At 47.4% G+C, this 18,678-nt stretch overlaps 1 protein-coding gene across 9 annotated transcripts in view; it reads right to left on the bottom strand.

The window, feature by feature from the left end:
* Positions 1-18,678, bottom strand: part of PHACTR1 (phosphatase and actin regulator 1) — a 566,563-nt gene that overhangs the window by 107,788 nt on the left and 440,097 nt on the right. For all 9 annotated transcript variants that reach the window (XM_045497381.1, XM_045497379.1, XM_045497377.1 and 6 more), the window contains one exon: positions 1,949-2,029. In XM_045497381.1, coding sequence (XP_045353337.1) covers positions 1,949-2,029 — 81 coding nt within the window. The remainder of the gene's footprint in view (positions 1-1,948; positions 2,030-18,678) is intronic.

The following is an 18,678-nucleotide window of genomic DNA, read 5'->3' on the forward strand; positions in this document are numbered from 1 at the left end:
TTCTTCTCCTCTTCCCTTCATCCAAACGATAAATGCGTTTGCGAGCCTTGTCTCTCTCAAGCGCTATCGGAGGCTGGGGGGCCTGGCGGTAAGCCTCTGAGGTCCGTGTTCTCCTGGAGCGTCCACGCTAGCAAGGAAAGGCAGCCCACAACTAAACAGAGGAGCACAGACAGGGACAATGCACAGGCCAACGAGTGGGGAAGCTGTGCCGACAAGCGGAGGCTAAACCGGTCCTTTCCTCCACTAGCAGCTACCGAGCGCCCACAACGAAGCAAACGGGAAAACCATCTGAGGCCCAGGCCTCAACGCCACCATTTCTGTCTCTAGAAAACGAGGCTTTGGCCACAACGACCCATGGCGTCTTTGGTTACGTCGGAAGTTTCTTGGGCAGTGCTTACCCTAACCCAGTTATCGGGTGTGATGGGAACAATAAGCAGTACAGTTAAATATATTCTGTTGAGTATTCCTGAAGGTTAACAGGAAGAGAGAGAAGGGCCGCGGGAAGGTAGGAGGGAGGGGAAGGGGTCATTTAACTGGATCTGAGCAGGCTTTAAAAAAATTTTCTTTTGTTCTTTATTTATTCTTGAGAGAGAGAGAGAGAGCGTGCGCACGTGCGTAAGTGGGAGAGGGGCAGAGAGAGAGGGAGACACAGAATGGGAAGCGGGCTCCAGGCTCTGAGCTGTCAGCACAGGGCCCGACGCGGGGCTCGAACTCACGCACCGTGAGATCAAGACCTGAGCCCAAGTCGGATGCTTAACCGACTGAGCCACCCAGGCGCCCCAGAATCCCTCTTTAGAGGAGAATATGTGTGTTAATAATCTGGCCCACCGCCTAACTCCAGCTTCAAACAGTGATAAGACTTGAAACAATTACTGCTGATTCCTGTATCAAGACTGGAAGATGACAGTTTGTCATTTCACCAAGAGTCTTAACGGGGAGAGTGGAAGGGAAAGAGGCAAAGGAAGGAGAGGACAGGAGGGGAGGGGAGGGGAGAGAGAGTAGGCGGGGGGAGGGAGAAGGAGAGAAACCTAATTAAAAACAGCAAAGCTCTTTGGGGCGCCTGGGTGGCTCAGTCGGTGAAGCATCCAACTTCAGCTCAGGTCCCGATCTCGCGGCCCGTGAGTTCGAGCCCTGCGTCGGGCTCTGTGCTGACAGCTCAGAGCTGAGAGCCCGGAGCCTGCTTCCCATTCTGTGTCTCCCTCTCTCTCTGCCCCTCCCCCACATGCATTCTGTGTCTCTCTTTCTCTCAAAAATAAGCATTAACAAATTAAAAAAAAAAAAAGCAAAGCTGTTAAGAAATAAAGAATACTTAATATAAAACCACTGCATACATTTATATTTAAAGACAGTCATTCAATAAGCAAAAGACACACAGTATTTATTCACTGGCAAACACCTGTGGATACATTCACAGAGCATCTGTATTACTGTCCATATTATCATTTGAAATATCTTAGGTGTACGGCCGTATTTTCTAATTTTTGCCACTTTGACTTCTTTTATTGTGGCAAGACAGACTGTCAGTAAAAAAAAAAAAATCTGTTAAGGAAATTCTAGATGCCTGTAGGTTTTTAACATTTGTCTTGGGAACCCCTAGTGTCCGAAAGGGCCTCCGCAATTAACTTCACCCCAGCTGTGTGTATTCGAACAGCCACAGGCTCCCAACCAGTAACCCGCATCATTCCTGCAGCCACATCATTTTTTCACAGCATCCCGTGGTTTAGTTCCAATGGTGAGAAAAAGGGAGCTTGATTTCTCTCTGCTGATATAATACTGAGAGCTTTGGAGCGGTCTACAAAATTCTCTTTTCTCTCCAGAACCGTCTGGGGCGTGAGAGGTTCAAATCCTGATAAAGTGACGCAGAAAACGGAACCCAACTCCGAGAAACACGCACACAGATTCCACACGTGGCTTTCTGGGCCCTGTGGAGGGGACCAGTCCCCCTTACCTTTATCATAGATTTCCTTCAGAACCCCTCGTTTTATCAGCTCCTCTCTGCTTTGCCTCATTGATATTTTCCTTTCCAGGGCTACAAGCAAAAACACAGAGAAGAAAGTGTGGGTCAGTAACAAAGACTTTTTCAGAGGAATCAAATATTAATATGTATTAAAAAGTAACATCCGGAGAAGCTCCTGTAAGTTACTGTTTTATTAATGTCAGTTACTGAGACCTGTTAACACTTTTTGACAGGAGAACAAGCATTTCACTCAGATTATTTCGTTTAATCTTCAAAGCAAGCTTCAAACTACTTAAGGGGTAGGCACTTGTATTGCATTTTATTCCACCCCACTTTACGGCAGAGTAATCTGTAGCACAGAGAAATTCAACAAGTCGTCAGAGCCGCAAGACTCCTGAGAAGAGGAGCCAGGATTCCAAGCCAGGAATGCTCCCTCCAAGGTCGGCTCAACTTGTGTGTCACAGCGTATCTCCCTGACTCGGGACGTTCCTCGTAGGTGGGATTGCTTTTCCTTCCTTCCTTCCTTCCTTCCTTCCTTCCTTCCTTCCTTCCTTCCTTCCTTCCTTCCTCCCTCCCTCCCTCCTTCCTTTCCTTCCTTCCCTTCCTTCCATTCCCTTCCTTCCTTCCTTTCCTTCCTTCCTTTCCATCCTTCCTTCCCTTCCTTTCCTTCCTTCCTTTCCTTCCTTTCTTTCCTTTCCCTTTCCTTCCTTCCTTTCCTTTCCTTCCTTTCTTTCCTTTCCCTTTCCTTCCTTTCCTTCCTTCTTCCTTCCTTCTTTTCTTTTCTTTTTTTTAATTATGTAGATTATATAGATGTCACTGAGGATTTTTTCTTTTCCTTCCCAGCTACTAAAAAAAAAAAAAAAAAAGTTTGAGAATATCTCCTGCAAACTCTCTGGGTTGAAATGGAGGCAGGTGGTAAGGGGACTCCACCCCCACCCCCCACGGTACAGATGCCCATCACTCTCCTCTCTGAGGCCCCAAACCCAAGCAGGCAAGCGACCCGTGAGTTGCCCAGTTATGAAATGCACGTCTACCGTGACTCAGCTGCTCATCTGAGCCAAACACTCCGGCAGGTGGGGCTGGAGGAGCGAAGAGGGAGCGTTTCTCTCAGATCAGTGGGCATGACAGAGGGCGATTCGAGTGAAAACACAGCCCAGGAGTGGAAGAGTGAGCGGCCGCCCAAAGGGCAGGCTTGCGGCTCAAGGCCAGGCTGGGCAGGTCAGGAGAGCCCACGGAAGAGAGCGAGAGAGCCCCCCCCCCCCCCGCCAGCAGCTGGCATCCCTGTTTCTGGGAGAACAGTGGGTAAAGGAGGTGAGACGTTATTTTGTTTGCTTTTGTCACCTTGAGACTCTCCACATCCTTTGGACACACAGTTATGGGGGGGCAGTTATAAAATAAGGAAACTTTTATGCAAATTTAGATACAGATTAGTTACACAGAGTTCAGTAGAATTTAGTCCGAAGAATGTGAGTAAACGCTAGAAAGCAAGGAAACGGGGACTCTGATGCTTTCACCTACGAGCTGTGTGACCTTGGTCAAGTCACTTTGCCTCTCTGAGAAAATACTGACACCTCAGCCCCCGCTTCTCCGATTTAATAGGTCCAGGGTAGGACCTGAAGACCTATATTGGAATAAAAAGCTCACTGCGTAATTCGGTCATATCAAGGTTGAAAATCCCTTTTTTATAGATTTGGGGACTTCCTATTTTTAAAATTTTCTAACGTTCTCTTCACGTCTAGTGAATTCAGGGATATGAGACAAGAGAAAAAACACCAGGTTAGACTGCACTCACGTATAGCTTACTGAGAACAGGTTAATGATAACACGGAAACGTAGAAATATATACCCCCCGAAGTGAGGGCAGGAGGGCTGTATGAAGGTCACGCCACAAAGGTGGGAGAAGGAGTCACCGGAGAAGGGTTTGTTTTGGGGGCTGGCGTTTTAGGACTCATATCGGATGGCATGATGAGGTGGCAGGAGGGTAGAGAGACGTCCTCTGTGCCCAAGAGGAACCTCCAGAGAAGGGAGAGACAACTGCGGGCGGCTAGGTTAGGAAGTTCCGCCTGCTTTTAAGCCAAGATTTGCTAGTGGTGCAGTGGGAAAAGACTGGATAGGCCACGTGAAGCAGGGTTTTTAAGCGAGGACTTTGTGAAAAGATCCTCTGGGTGACGTGAAGCCGTGCGGGAGGCACGCAGAAGGGGGTGCTTGGCCCATCCTATACTGAGCCACAAATTGAACAGATTTCTTTGAAACAAAATGAGGCTTCCCGGGGGCTTTTCCCAGCGGAAGGACCTGACGCCCAGCATTAAAGGAAGTATCTGCGGCAAGGTGGGCAAAGACACGGGCTTGGCCAACTGAGGTGGCACTTTCCGTAGAATGTGGGTGCTCCCAGGCCAACCGCGCGGACCTCGGCTGTCACGCGTGCTCATTCAAGGATGACAGACCCCTGCCCGTGGCGAAAGGCATTCTGCGAGGGGCTGGAGACGATGGTGACCGAAGGGACGGTCCTTCCTTTCACAGAGTTGGCAGACTAAGATGTGGTTCAGACGGTCATCAGATAGTATCACCTAATGTAGGGTTACAAATTGAGGGAAGTCCTGTTTAAAGAAAGGGACACGTCCTGCCAGACGTGTGGTCGATAGCCTCCCTCATTGGGCCATGAGAAAAGGCTTTTCTGAGGAAGAGACCCACAGGCTGAATTTGAGAGGTGAACACATATTATCTTGGCAAAGGGCAGTCACGTAGGGGCTGAGGGGTACACTCCAGACATACAGCAAGCTGGGCACTGCCCCCCCCCCCGATGGAGGAATCATGCTACCATTGGTGGACAGAAAGCAACCCATGTTACTGCAGCCACCAGCACAGATAGAGGACTCGAGATGTAGACAGAGGGATGGCGGGGGGTGGGGGTGCTGGGCCACGCAGGGCCTCACGGACCACGTTACTCTAAGGGCAATGGGAATAAACGGTCAGAGTTGGGTATCTGAAAGATCAATGCCCACGTCAATGTGGGAAGCAGGCTGGAGGGAGGCCAGTTCTAGGGGATCACCTCGTCTAGGCAGGAGATGACGGTCACTTGCACCAAAACGCTGGTGACGGAGACGCAGGCAAAGGGTGCATCCAAGTCATGGGAAGGGGGCAACGTTGCCTCGGCATCAAGTTGAGGATGGGAAGGAAAGAGAGGGGTCCGGGGCGACTGCTTGGTTCCTGACGTGCATAGCTGAATGGACGCTGCTGTTGATCGCTCGGGTGGGGGGGGACACAGGATGAGAAGCAGGTTGGTAGGGAAGATGGCGATCCCAACGTTGGCCATGCCCAAGAGGTGATATCAAGGACATGCTGGGGAAACGAACCCGGATACTTTCTAAAACAAGGATGGGAGGTTAACGGAGACTGAGCTATACTGGCATGGACTATGGTGCACTCTTTTCAGTGCTGCTCACACTCTTCCACAGAGACGCTCCTAATGGCAAGGCAGCAATGCCAGGGGCTCCGAGGGCAGGACTGAAGCTGGCTGCCCCCCAAAGGTGCCATTTCTTGACTATACTGAGTCTGTCCTTAAGAACTAAGGTGGAGCTCACGGAACAGATCTGCTCGTATTTAAACAATACATCCCCCTCCCCTCCCCAGCCAGTTTCCAAGTTTAATTGACATTCTGGCAAGAGATGGCTTATTCATCCTTTGGGTCTGTCCATTCCCCAGGACAGGACACTGTGCCCACAGGGGATACCAAGATCATTTTGAGAAGGGCGGCGGGTCATGTTTAAATTAATCCCCACCACAATCCTCTGAAGTAGGTCCCACTTTTCAGGGGGACCTGAGTCCCAGTAAAATTAACTTGCTCAGGGGGTGCCTGGGTGGCTCAGTCGGTTAAGGTCATGAGACTTCGGCTGAGGTCATGATCACGTGGGTCGTGGGTTTGAGCCCCACTTTGGGCTCTGTGCCGACAGCCCAGAGCCTGGAGCCTGCTTCGGATTCTGTGTCTCCCTCTCCCTCTGCCCCTCCGTAGCTCACACTGTCTCTCTCTGTCTCTCAAAAATAAATAAACATTAAAAAAATGTAAAGGTAAACTTTTAAGAGCATTTTTCTAAAGCTCTAACCAGCAGAACCAAAATAGAAAAAGCAGGCATCTAAGCCCACCCCCCACTCCCCCTCCAAAATGAAAATTCAGCTCAGATAGCGGCAATGCAACTCCATGGATCTTTAGAAAAGAACCAATTTTCTGGGCGGTAAGTGGACCACACCGTAACAGGCTTTCGAGGTGGTCCTGTGGCAAGTGAAACATCAAACACAAAATCACATGAGCCAGTGAACATGCAAAAACCAGCACAGCGACACCTGGGCTAAAATTCTGTGCTCAACCAGACACACAGCCTGAAGGGGGAAAGGGCGGAAGTTACCAACAAAGAATCAGTTGAGGAGATCCAAATACACAGAAAGAACTTTCCAGTACCCTTCTTGCCTGAAAGGAATAGAAGAGGGATTTCTCCATTACTGTGCCAAAAATTACCCCAAATGGCTCCCGCAAAACCGTCATCAAAGGTTAGCATATCCAAGAAAGACTTCCAAAGCCTGCCATCAAATCCAGCCTTAATAGCAAAGATGCAGAAAACCTTGAAAGGCAGAATTCTTGCATCTTTATCACCATCTATTAATCATGTCCTTTTACTTTCTGTATCTTCCTTTCCTTTCCTTCTTTCCTTCCCTTCCTTCCTTTCCTTCCTCCTTTCCTTTCCTTCCCTCTCCTTTCTTCCTTCCTCCCTTCCTCCCTCCCCTCTTCCCTTCCCTTCTTTCCTTTCCTTCCCTTCTCTTCCTTCCTTTCCTTCCCTTCCCTCCCCTTTCTTCCTTCTTCCCTTCCCCTCTTCCCTTCCCTTCCCTCCTTTCCTTCCCTTCCTTCCTTTCCTTCCTCCTTTCCTTTCCTTCCCTTCCCTCTCCTTTCTTCCTTCCTCCCTTCCTCCCTTCCCCTCTTCCCTTCCCTTCCCTTCTTTCCTTTCCTTCTTTCCTCCCCTTCCCTTCCTTCCTTTCCTTCTTTCCTTTCCTTCCTTCCCTTCCTTCCTTTCCTTCTTTCCTTCCCTTCCCTCCCCTTTCTTCCTTCCTCCCTTCCCCTCTTCCCTTCCCTTCCTTCCTTTCCTTCCCTTTTCTTCCTCCTTCCCTTCCCTCCCCTTTCCTCCTTCCTCCCTTCCTCTCTTCCCTTCCCTTCCTTTCCCTTCTTTCCTTTCCTTTCCTTCTTTCCTCCCCTTCCCTTCATTCCTTTCCTTCTTTCCTTTCCTTCCCTTCTCTTCCTTCCTTTCCTTCCCTTTCCTTCCTTCCCTTCCCTTTCCTTCCTTTCCTTTCCTTCCCTTCCCTCCCCTTTCTTCCTTCCTCCCTTCCCCTCTTCCCTTCCCTTCTTTCCTTTCCTTTCCTTTCCTTCTTTCCTCCCCTTCCCTTCCTTCCTTTCCTTCCTTTTCCTTCCTTCGTTCCCTTTCCTTTCTCCTCTCCTTCCCTCCCCTTCCCTCCCCTTTCTTCCTTCCTCCCTTCCCCCCTTCCCTTCTATTTGAATACGCTCCATACATAATGCTACGTTACTTTCAGATAACTCTTGGGGTCCTGCTGATTCTGGAGAGACTATCTCTTCCAGGACTAGCCAACTCCCGCAGACAGTACCTGACTAGCCTGTGTGAACATACCTTCCACGTGCAAACCAACCAACCCAGAGCCCACACCCCCAACTACCTCCTTTCGGGGGCTCTTACTACACAGGCCACTTCCCCCTGCTCTAATCACCCCAGGCCCTGGTACCAGACAACTGGGGACAGTCCCTGTGCCCCAGAGCCTGCTGAAATTATTCAAACCAGCCAGGTAAGCTTGCTTATTACACTGGCCATTCTTTCCTGTGGGAAATACACCAAAGTCTCTTGCCCACATTTTTCTCCCACTCTTTCTGCCTCCTGACCCACCCCGGTGCTTCTCCGCAAGGCCCCCCATCACACGGCCCTTTCTCTTGGGCTCTGAGTGTAGCAAACCATATTTTCAATGGCAGCTGTCTTCCGACCTTCTGGCCTCACCACATGTTAAATAACAATAACAACCTACATCTCAAAACACACCTATCCTGGGGCGCCTGGGTAGCTCAGTTGGTTGAGTGCCTGACATCTGATTTCCACCCAGGTCATGATCTCCCGGGCCCGTGAGTTCAAGCCCCGCATCGGGCTCTGTGGGATTCTCAATCTCTCTCCCTCTCTCTCTCCCTCTCTCTGCCCCTCCCCTGCTCGTGCTCTTGCTCTCCCTCTCAAAATAAATAAAGCAAAAACAAACAAAAAAAAACCCCACACCTGTCCTTGCTCTGGCTTGTAAACAAAGGAAAAACTAGGCTTTACACTCCAACCTCTTGTTCTGAAGTCTGCGCCCATTTAAGCAAATGCTTTAGAAATGCAGAACCTGGTGAAGAGCTCACTGATCCTTGGCAGTAAATTCCAACGAAGCCCAGAGACCGACCCTAACAACGGAGTGGTTCCAGTCTAAGTGCTCTGGTGAGTTCTTCTTCCCAGCCAGCACTGGGGTCTGTGCCATAGTTAACCAGAAGCCGGCTATCCAGCACCCCGCTTTGTGTATTCTCTTAGCCTCCCTATCCATACGATGTACGCTAAGCCCAGGATCCATCCCATGCTTCCCTGACATCAATGAACTTCAAACAGACATCTTGATCTCGGGTGGACTACTCATCCTACGGAATGGCCAGATTGGAACAATCTGTTAAAAATAACTTTTTATTTTGTGCATGTGTGCGCACACACACATACAGTAAAATACCAGATCGCGAGTAACTCGTTCTGCGAGGTTCCGCAAGACGAGCAAACATTTCGAATAGGTTTTAACTTGATAAACGAGCGATGTCTTGCAATACGAGTAGTACATGACCTTGAATGGCACATGATCACAACTAAGCCAATGGTTCTTCTCTCTCACTGCGGGATTGTGGGTGGTCCTCTCCCATGCTCGGATGCTCGGTCTCAGGCCACGGTGTTTGGCAGAAATCAGTGATTTTTCAGGACGTTGGAAGGTGCCCACAACGGGCACAAGTGTATTTTTGTCACTTCAAAGCACCTACAGACAGTCCTTTGCTTTTCCAGACAAGATGAAGGTGAGGAATAAGCTTTGCTTCATTCTAGGTCGTTGGAAAGGCTTCTTGTTACAAGTTGCATGAGAAGAAAAGGATTCCATTGAACTAATGGGTAGCAGTGATTCCGTTAGGAATAGCGAAAGTCATCCTACACCATAAGCCTCCTCTCTTGTCTCCCTCACACCAGCCACGAAGGTTTTCAAAGATAAGTGCAGGTTAATTTGTTTAGTTTTCTTTATATTTTGTATTTTCTTTATGGTTCTGTATCATATCACAGTATTGTGATCAGTTTTATGTGAATATTTTTGGGGTTGTGGAACAAATCATCTGAGCCTCCATTATTTCTTATGGGGAAATTCGCTTTGATACACAGGTCTTTCGGATTACAAACATGTTTCCAGAATGAATTATGCTCGCAAACCAAGGTTTTACTGCATATGCTTATGTTTCTTCATTTACAAAAATATTTTTCACAGTAAATAATTTAAGAAACATAGTGAAAAGAAAGTCCTTTTTTCACCACCCCTCCTTCCTTGGATACAACTCCCCAAATCTGCCCTCCTTTGCCCTCTATTTCTCTGTCTCTTCTTTCCTCCCTCCTTCCCACACACTCCTCCTCCCCCATATATAAACATAGTTTTTTAAAAACATAAACGAGGGGCGCCTGGGTGGCGCAGTCGGTTAAGCGTCCGACTTCAGCTCAGGTCACGATCTCGCGGTCCGTGAGTTCGAGCCCCGCGTCGGGCTCTGGGCTGATGGCTCAGAGCCTGGAGCCTGTTTCCGATTCTGTGTCTCCCTCTCTCTCTGCCCCTCCCCCGTTCATGCTCTGTCTCTGTTTCAAAAATAAATAAATGTTAAAAAAATTTTTTTAAATAAATAAAAAATAAAAAAAAACATAAACGAGATCGTTCCGCTCATATCACCTTACAATTCTTTCTTCCCTCTCATTTATCAATATGCTTGAGAGATCTCCCCGTCAGTACACACAGAAGCACCTCGTTCTCTTTGAATGACTCAAGTACCATAATTTATTTACCCATCTGCAACCGATGGAAATTTAAGTCCGTCTCAAATTTGGGGCACACAAACATTGGTACCATAAACCTGTTTTTTTCCAGCATGCGTGGGAACAGGTGGAAGAATTTTGTAGAACACGTCGCTAGATGTACGATTTCTGGGCAGTACATCCTTTACGTGCTCCCAGTACCGAGGGAAGAAAAACACTTATGTTTCATAACTTTTAAGTACTGCTTTTTTATTAAAAAAAAAAAAAGAAGAAGAAGAAGAAGAAGCAGGGCCAGTGGTGGGGAAGCAATATTGATGCTGGGACAGATTATTTGCTTCTCCTCAGAGTATCAAGGCAAGGACTTGTTGAGATTGTCCTCTAGGATAATCCATCTCTGTTGAATTCTCCGCTCAACTGCCTTTAAATTACATTCCGGAGGAGCTAGAAATTTCAAGTGGGATAAACAATCGAGCAATGAGGCAATCTGCAGTAGTCTCCACAGACTCTTACACCTTCGGTTGTTAAAACAGTCAATGTGTAAGTAAACTCGTGCTTTTATCCCTTTGAAATTTTACAACCCCAGTGAATGTGGATTTCGTCCAGAAATTTCCAAGTGACAGATGGAATGAACCTCAAGAGACTAGAACAGACCTCCACTTCCCATTGGACTTATGAAAAATGACGATTATTAATATAATGCAACGATCATAGCCTCGGAAACCCAGCACGGCGTAATCAACCCACATTCACACTATCTCCATGCAAAATACTCTCATGTTTCAAAAGAAATTTATATGTACAATATATAAAAGGAGAGAAAGGGGAGGAAGGATTTGAAGGAGTAGGATAAACCTGGAGACCTTCCAGGTTGAAAAACCAGATGGCAAATGCCAGCTTTTTTAGGGAGGAAATTAATGAGAAAAATTAGGAAAATTAATAAGGAAATTAATGAGAAAAGCAATGAGGTTGTCGATCTAAATGCTATAGTGAGAAGAGGGAAAAGTGGAGGCGAATGCACCTGTACATGTCTAGTTTCAAACAGAATGGTATGACCAACATATTCAAGAAGTCATGTTAATCTAGGAACAAAATGGTAGGATCGCCAGATATCGTGCCTCTTAGTAACGAAGATATTCGAGCCCTATGAATATCCAAACATTTTGCCAAAAGTGTACAACTGGGCAACAGGGTTTAATTACTTGATCGTCTTGAAAGCTTTCTGAATTCAAAATGAAATTTTAAAAACTGGCTACTAAGATTGAGGGATCCTCCAGAGAGGCTGACCCGTTCAGAACTTTTCTCCCCTCTAAAAATCCAGACCATGTGGAAATTCCATCTGAAAGACAGACTCTAAGGCGTAACTGTCCTGGTCACACACACAGATCCGGATTCCTGCGTTGTTCCAGTATTCACTTCTACAGAAGTCTGAGTGGTGGACGCCCATGAGCAAAGTTCCTCATCTCCAACATGGTAACCCGGTCACTGTTCTTGTGTAATGCTGCGTAGCTAGCTGGGATGAAGTCATCATGGCCCACGGGATGGATGACACTGTTTGCTTATTGTTGTTTGTGATTCCATCCAAGTCCCCCAAATCAGCACTTTCTAAAATTTTTTTTTTCAACGTTTTTATTTATTTTTGGGACAGAGAGAGACAGAGCATGAACGGGGGAGGGGCAGAGAGAGAGGGAGACACAGAATCGGAAACAGGCTCCAGGCTCTGAGCCATCAGCCCAGAGCCCGACGCGGGGCTCGAACTCCCGGACCGCGAGATCGTGACCTGGCTGAAGTCGGACGCTTAACCGACTGCGCCACCCAGGCGCCCAAGCACTTTCTAAAGTCTGCTCTGTTGAACGGTCACTCAGAGAGGTGCTCTGAAGAAAGGATTCTGCGGACAATAACTTGGGGGAGATGCCAGGTTCCATGGGAGTATCACAGTGCTTATTAGCACAAAGGGACCTACGGTAAAGCAACCAGCTTAACTCTGCTTAACCCGGCGTTTCTCCCAAATTCATTGGACAAGGCGATCCTTCCATGGAGTACTATGGGACTTTCATTCTGAGGCACACCTTCTGGGAAATACTGACCTAAATACATACCAGATCACAGGGGGCAAATGTGGAGGTCTTTTGTAAAAAGGAACCAGGGAGGTCAGCCTGTCTTACCTCAGCAGGGACGCAGAGGGCCACACTCCTTCATAAAGAGCTTTATAGCAGATGAATCAAACACAACCCCAAACCCTGCAATACCAACCAAACAAGATGTGATCGACCAGGAGGATCCTAATAGAGCAAAGGGACCAGCCGTCGTCCATCTACCTGTCCTCCGGTGGTCCTGGAACAGAATGGAACTGCATCCCAGGGAGCTCCTGGATGGGCCAGTGGCCCATCCATTCCCCAGTTAGGGAAAACTAGTCTTTTTTTTAACCTTGAGCCAGCCAGTACCATGGAGTATCTGCTCAAAATAACAATTTTGGCTTTGACATAATTGATATTTGGCGATTCTTTCTGACAGTAATTCAGACAGCGTAATTTCCTCTGCAGTCAGAGAGACGAGTAGGACCCTGTCACTAGCAGAGATGAGGTGATTCGTTTTCCTCTTTCCTGTGGGCGAAGTACCTACGGGCGGGTCCCACGAGAACTTTCTCCACTGACTGAGGGTATGGGAAAAGGGCAGGATCATGGACTCATTTTAAGCTGTAAGCTAAGCTGTTAAAACTACATTCTTCACGGATCTCGACTGGATCTTGGTTTGAACAAACCAGCCATAAAAGGGTTTTGGGGTCAGTCGGGAAAACACAAATACGGACTGGGTATCAGATATTAGGGAGTTATAAGGGTCTTGTGGTTATATAGGTCCTTTCCTTTATTTTTTAGAGATGCGTGATTAGAACTGTCTGTAATGAACTTTAAAATACTTCAGAGGGATGGGGTGCCTGGGTGGCTCAGTTGGTTGAGCCTCCAACTTTGGCTCAGGTCATGATCTCGCGCTCTGTGAGTTCGAGCCCCGTGTCGGGCTCTGTGCTGACCGCTCGGAGCCTGGAGCTGGCTTCGAATTCTGTGTCTCCCTCTCTCTCTGCCCCTCCCCCACTCATTCTCTCTCTCTCTCTCTCTCTCTCTCTCTCTGTCAAAAATAAACATTAAAAAAAATTTTTGTAAATACTTCAGAGGGAAACGAAGTGACAACTATGGCCAGATCTCAGTAACTCTAGGTGACAACTGAACAATTATCCAATAATACCATTATGTAACTCTCTCAATTTCTCTTACGTTTGAAAATTTTCAAAATAAAAAGTAAACACCCAAAACACATGACCCTTAGCAGTGATGCTGAGTTAAAAGACCTATCCTGTGATGCTATTTGCATCAGGTTCAAAAACGGCAAAACTAAACATAACTGTAGAGGTGCATCTCTAACCTTGAAAACTACAGATACCGTGGGTAGGGTCCCCTCCCTCAGGAAAAAAGAAAGAGGAACCAAAACAACAACAACAAAAACGAACCTCAAGGCACCCTGGCTACGTGAGTACGTGACAACGTCCCTCATGACCCTGTAACAGGGGACCACTTAATCAGACTGCGTGTTTGTGTGTGTTACCATATCGGGGAGACAAAGAAGTAGAAAATGTATTTTACAAACGATGCCACGGGGCGTTTGGGGGCTCAGTTCTTTGGGTAGGAAGCCAGCAGGAATAAAGTTGCCTCCTGGAAAGAAAGGCCTTGCTGTCACGACTCTGTGTGAGAATCCTGCTGTAACACCAGCAAGGATAGAACCACAATACAAATTGAGTCACTGTCTACCTTTGGCGGGGAGGAGGGCTGCAACCAGAAAGGCACATCGAGGGGCGCCTGAGTGGCTCAGTAGGTTAAGCGTCTGACTCTTGATTTCGGCTCAGGTCATGATCTCAAGGGCTGTGAGATCGAGCCCCGCCTCAGGCTCTGTGCTGACAGCAAAGGGCCTGCTTAGGACTCTCTCTCTCTCTCCCTCTCTCTCTCTCTGTCCTTCTACCACTCATGCTCTCACTCTCCCTCCTTGAAATAAATAAAAAATATTAAAAAAAAAAAGAAAAGAAAAAGAAAGGCACATCAGGGAGCTTACAGAGGCTGTTGGTGTTTTTTCTGACTTGGGCAGGGGTTATAGGGGGTTTGCTTTATATTTATTTATTTATTTTTTTCAACGTTTATTTATTTTTGGGACAGTTAGAGACAGAGCATGAACGGGGGAGGGGCAGAGAGAGAGGGAGACACAGAATCGGAAACAGGCTCCAGGCTCTGAGCCATCAGCCCAGAGCCCGACGCGGGGCTCGAACTCACGGACCGCGAGATCGTGACCTGGCTGAAGTCGGACGCCCAACCGACTGCGCCACCCAGGCGCCCCGGGGGTTTGCTTTATAACCATCTGTTCAACCGCACCTGTTAAAATGCTTACTGCATTTCCTCAATGTTATTTTCCTTTCTAAAATAAAGGCATCAAAAGGACGTTCTCGGGGTGGTGGGCAGAGGGATGGGCAAGGGCACTTGCGAGGATGAGCACTGTGTGTCCTACGTGAGCGACGGATCGCTCAATTCCACTCCTGAAACCATGATGACGCTGTATGTTAACTAGCTCGGATTTAAATAAAATTAAAAAATAAATAAATAAACACAGACCAGTGAAATAAGAAAAAAAAAAAAAAAACAACAATAAAAGGCCACTCTCACTAACTCTGCTTCTCTCTGTAGCGCTGCAAGGGTCTCTGAAGGGGAATAAAAAACGCAGCCACCATATAATGAGATTATGCACTTGGCCAGCCGACTATCTCCTGTGAATGACAGGAAGGGTGATTGTAAGGCAATGAAAGCTGCAGTTCTCTTCCCCGTCATTTCGTCAAATAGGTCAGACGAGAGAGTGGACAAGCTATTCTTCTGGCTTGCAAATCTCCAGGTGGCACGACGGGGACCTGCTGTTTCGGGGGCAGAGAGTTAGCACAAAGTTTTAGGTAATTTTGCAGAAGGAAGGATTCTGAATTTTGGAAACAGGACGCAGCGCTCTTGCCGTCCGACCTCGCAGTGACGACGAAGAAGCAACCTAGGGGAAGTAATTTTGCGAGGATCTGGCGCAGAACTCTCGGGAGCGCACGGAGGAAGGTTTCCAGGTTCTAGCTCTTTAAGCCCCAGTCTGCACAAGAAGAGCCCCCATCAAATTCTAACAAAGCATCAGCGTTCTCTTCTGAGATCTCTGAGCTGAGGCACAAAAGAAATGATTCCTTTGGCCGTTTATCGGCCCCCTGTTGGTGGGACCGTGGTAGAACACGATTTAATAAACCGGAAGATCTGAAAAATAATTTACGTGGAGCCCCGTTTACCACAGTCCCTTTGTCCCTTCACCTGCGTGTTACCTACTGCGACAGACAGTTTTATTGAGTGCGGAACAGGTGGCCCTATAGTCATGGAGAACGCACGGTGATGACAGTGTTTATGTCGGAAATACAGGTTCTGTGCTTTGGGGGCTTGCTTCCGTTCCTTGCAGGAAAGCCTGTCATCACACGTCATCTTCGTGTGTGATGGCACCAGAACACAATCCACGTTTCAACTGTGTTCTCTGCTGCCTCTATCACTACCCGCCCCCCCCCCCCCCACTCCGCCCCGGAACAGAAAGAAAATTCACTGAGTTAGAGCTAGTTACGTGAGTTCCTCCTTCCAGATGTAGGAAGCATAATGCTGTACTGTGTTTCATTCCAGGCACCTAATTATTATGGATCGCTTTATGATGGAAGCGTACTGCCCACGGCACTGAAGAATGGAAATCTGAAATCCTGCCCAGAAGAGCTTAACACCCCGGCTACCACCTGTTACCTAAAGGATAATAGGGCCCTTGTTCAACGTGTCCTGTGGTGCCAACTTCATGCCAACGGGTTCACTGCTTGGTTTTCTACCCACGGTCGCATCGACGGGGCTGCAACGAGGTCTTTAGAAGAAGGCAGAACTCAGACATTTAGGCTTTAAGATCGTACTTCCCTGCTACTTTATAAATCAGAGAAAGACAGCAGTAGATGGGGCGCTTTTGTTTGTCCCAATACCTACAGTCAGGACTAAAGTCAGCTAATAACTGGGAGCGACGATTTAAAAAATCGTAACTATGCACAGGTAGGTTGCCTGAAAGGGATATTTTGTGCGAATGCCTCCCCCCCGCCCCCAACGCTGCCCTTCCGTTGCCATGGTAACGCTTCCTCTGCATTAGAAACTGCTCTGCTTGTTTTCCATGTAGTCCTTTAAGTAAACCTCAACACAAGTCTCCAAGGTTGGTACGATCACCTCCATTCTGCAGAAAAGCACAATGTTACGTAACCTGCCCAAAGGGCACAGCCAGACTCGAACCCACGCCATGGGATTCCAGTGTGTGAACCCTTAAACATGACATTATACGCCCATCTATGCCGTTAAAAGCTTGGCATATGCCTCCTAATTTGTCCAGTGTATCTATAAATGAACAAACTTGTATAGACGGGCTGGCTCTAGTGTGTATACAGAAAAACTAAAGATGCATCTTCTTTGCCATTTCCTGGGCAGAATCCTGTAGCTTGTAAACTACGATCATTTCTGAAATCGTCTTAAGTTCAGCAGTTATTTACTTATCGAGTGACGTTTCACACACAAAGACCAAGCACACTGCCCTGCACACAAAACTCATAAACCATGTGACTGTCATTATTACCACTCTCCGCTTCAGGAAAAAGTCAAACTGGCCGGAGGAAATGCAGAGTCATTGCGCAAATTTATAATTTCACACCCTTAGATGCGTAGGAAGGTTTAGGAAGGTGCATATCGGCCCGGGTACGAATCAGTCACTTCAGGCGGAGAGGATGATTTAGAAAGAAATCGTGCAGATATGTCCCGTGGATTTTGATGCGTACATTGAAATATCGAGCTACATCCAGACTTTTACACCCAAGCAGAAGAGAAATGCTCATGAAGAAGCACGTAATAATCGCTTGTAATTAAATAACAAAACGTTCCAAATCTAAGAAAAAGTTCAAGCAATTTAGGAATGTCCCCTCCTCTTCTGCCTACAAGACATTTTTTCATTTCTGCCTCAGTTCTCTCCCATGATGCGATGCTTCACCCAGAAACAGGGACTGGGTTTGGCTGGACCCTCACCCAAGTGTTTGCCAACTAATGAGGAAAACAATATGGCCAAATAGCCATTCTTTTTGTTTTTGTTTTTTTTTGAGAGACAGAAACAGAGACAAGGTGAGAGGGAAAGGGACAGGGAAAGAGGGGGAGAAAGAGAATCTCAAGCAGGCTCCACGCTGTGAGCACAAAGCCCGAGGTGGGGCTCGAACCCACAAAACTGTGAGATCATGACCTGAGCTGAAACAAAGAGTCAGATGTGTAACTAACTGAGTCACCGAGGTGGCCCCTCCCCATTATTTTTAAAGAGAAGAAGTGAATTAGTATATTATTATTAATTTTTAGGGGGAAAAATCAACCCATTAGGGCCTGGATATTCGCTTTGAAAAAAAGAAATCCCAGAATATTTCAATACAGGGTGGTTAAGTCACACACGTGTCCTAACGGCAACGGGAAAGCTTGAAAAATAAAACTGCCACAAAAAGAAGACGACATTTCTTTAACATACGTGACAGAGAAGAAAGGTCAGAAGAAGTTCTAGAAGAAAGTCACTCAAAGCTTTCCTTGAGGGGCGCCTGGGTGGCGCAGTTGGTTAAGCGGCCGACTTCAGCCAGGTCACGATCTCGCGGTCCGTGAGTTCGAGCCCCGCGTCGGGCTCTGGGCTGATGGCTCAGAGCCTGGAGCTTGTTTCCGATTCTGTGTCTCCCTCTCTCTCCGCCCCTCCCCCGTTCATGCTCTGTCTCTCTCTGTCCCAAAAATAAATAAACGTTGAAAAAAAAAAAAAAAAAAAAAAAAAGCTTTCCTTGAGGCACTGGTTGTTCTTACAGACGGCCATCAGTCCTCACAGTTGTAACAAGGCAGGGAAACAAGGCAGGTAGCACGTTGCTCCCTTAAATGGATGCTCAGCCTTCTCTGTTTGTCTTTTGTGATAGCAACTTCCGAGTTTTGTTTCTGGTGGGTCGTTTCTGCACTTCTGAAATGACTGCAGCCTGCACAGTAGAAGCTGATAAAGGTGCGATCCTTAATTCACAAACAAAACTGGCAGAATTCAGTTTCTTTCGTTTGCTCGAGACTGTTCATGACATCACCAAGGGAACACTGTTCCATAAGCCCGTCTGGCTGTTTCCCAATCCCAGGGATTGAGTCCCAGGGATGGATGGATATGAGCCAAGGTCTGGGTCGAGGCAGCAAATGAGAATGAGAATTCTGATTTTTTGGGGTACCATCGGAGCTCGAATGAGTGAGGGATGAAGTGTGGCTGTAGGCGCTGATGAGAACCCAGCCGATCTCAGTGGTGTTCAAAGGCAAATGTCAATCATCAACCCATTGCCTTCCTTCCTGGCAAACCCACGAAAGGGGCCATGCTGGTCTCATCATCAGGTTAATAGAAAATCTTGCCCAAGGATGTACCTATGCGATATTATAGGACCAAGTGATGAAAACAGATCAATCAACTCGATTTGATGGCTTTTCCTTATTAAAATGCCCTGTGACCTGCCAGAGCTAACTA

Source organism: Leopardus geoffroyi, chromosome B2 (genome assembly GCF_018350155.1).
Source record: "Leopardus geoffroyi isolate Oge1 chromosome B2, O.geoffroyi_Oge1_pat1.0, whole genome shotgun sequence".
In the NCBI taxonomy this organism is placed as follows: Eukaryota; Metazoa; Chordata; class Mammalia; order Carnivora; family Felidae; genus Leopardus; species Leopardus geoffroyi.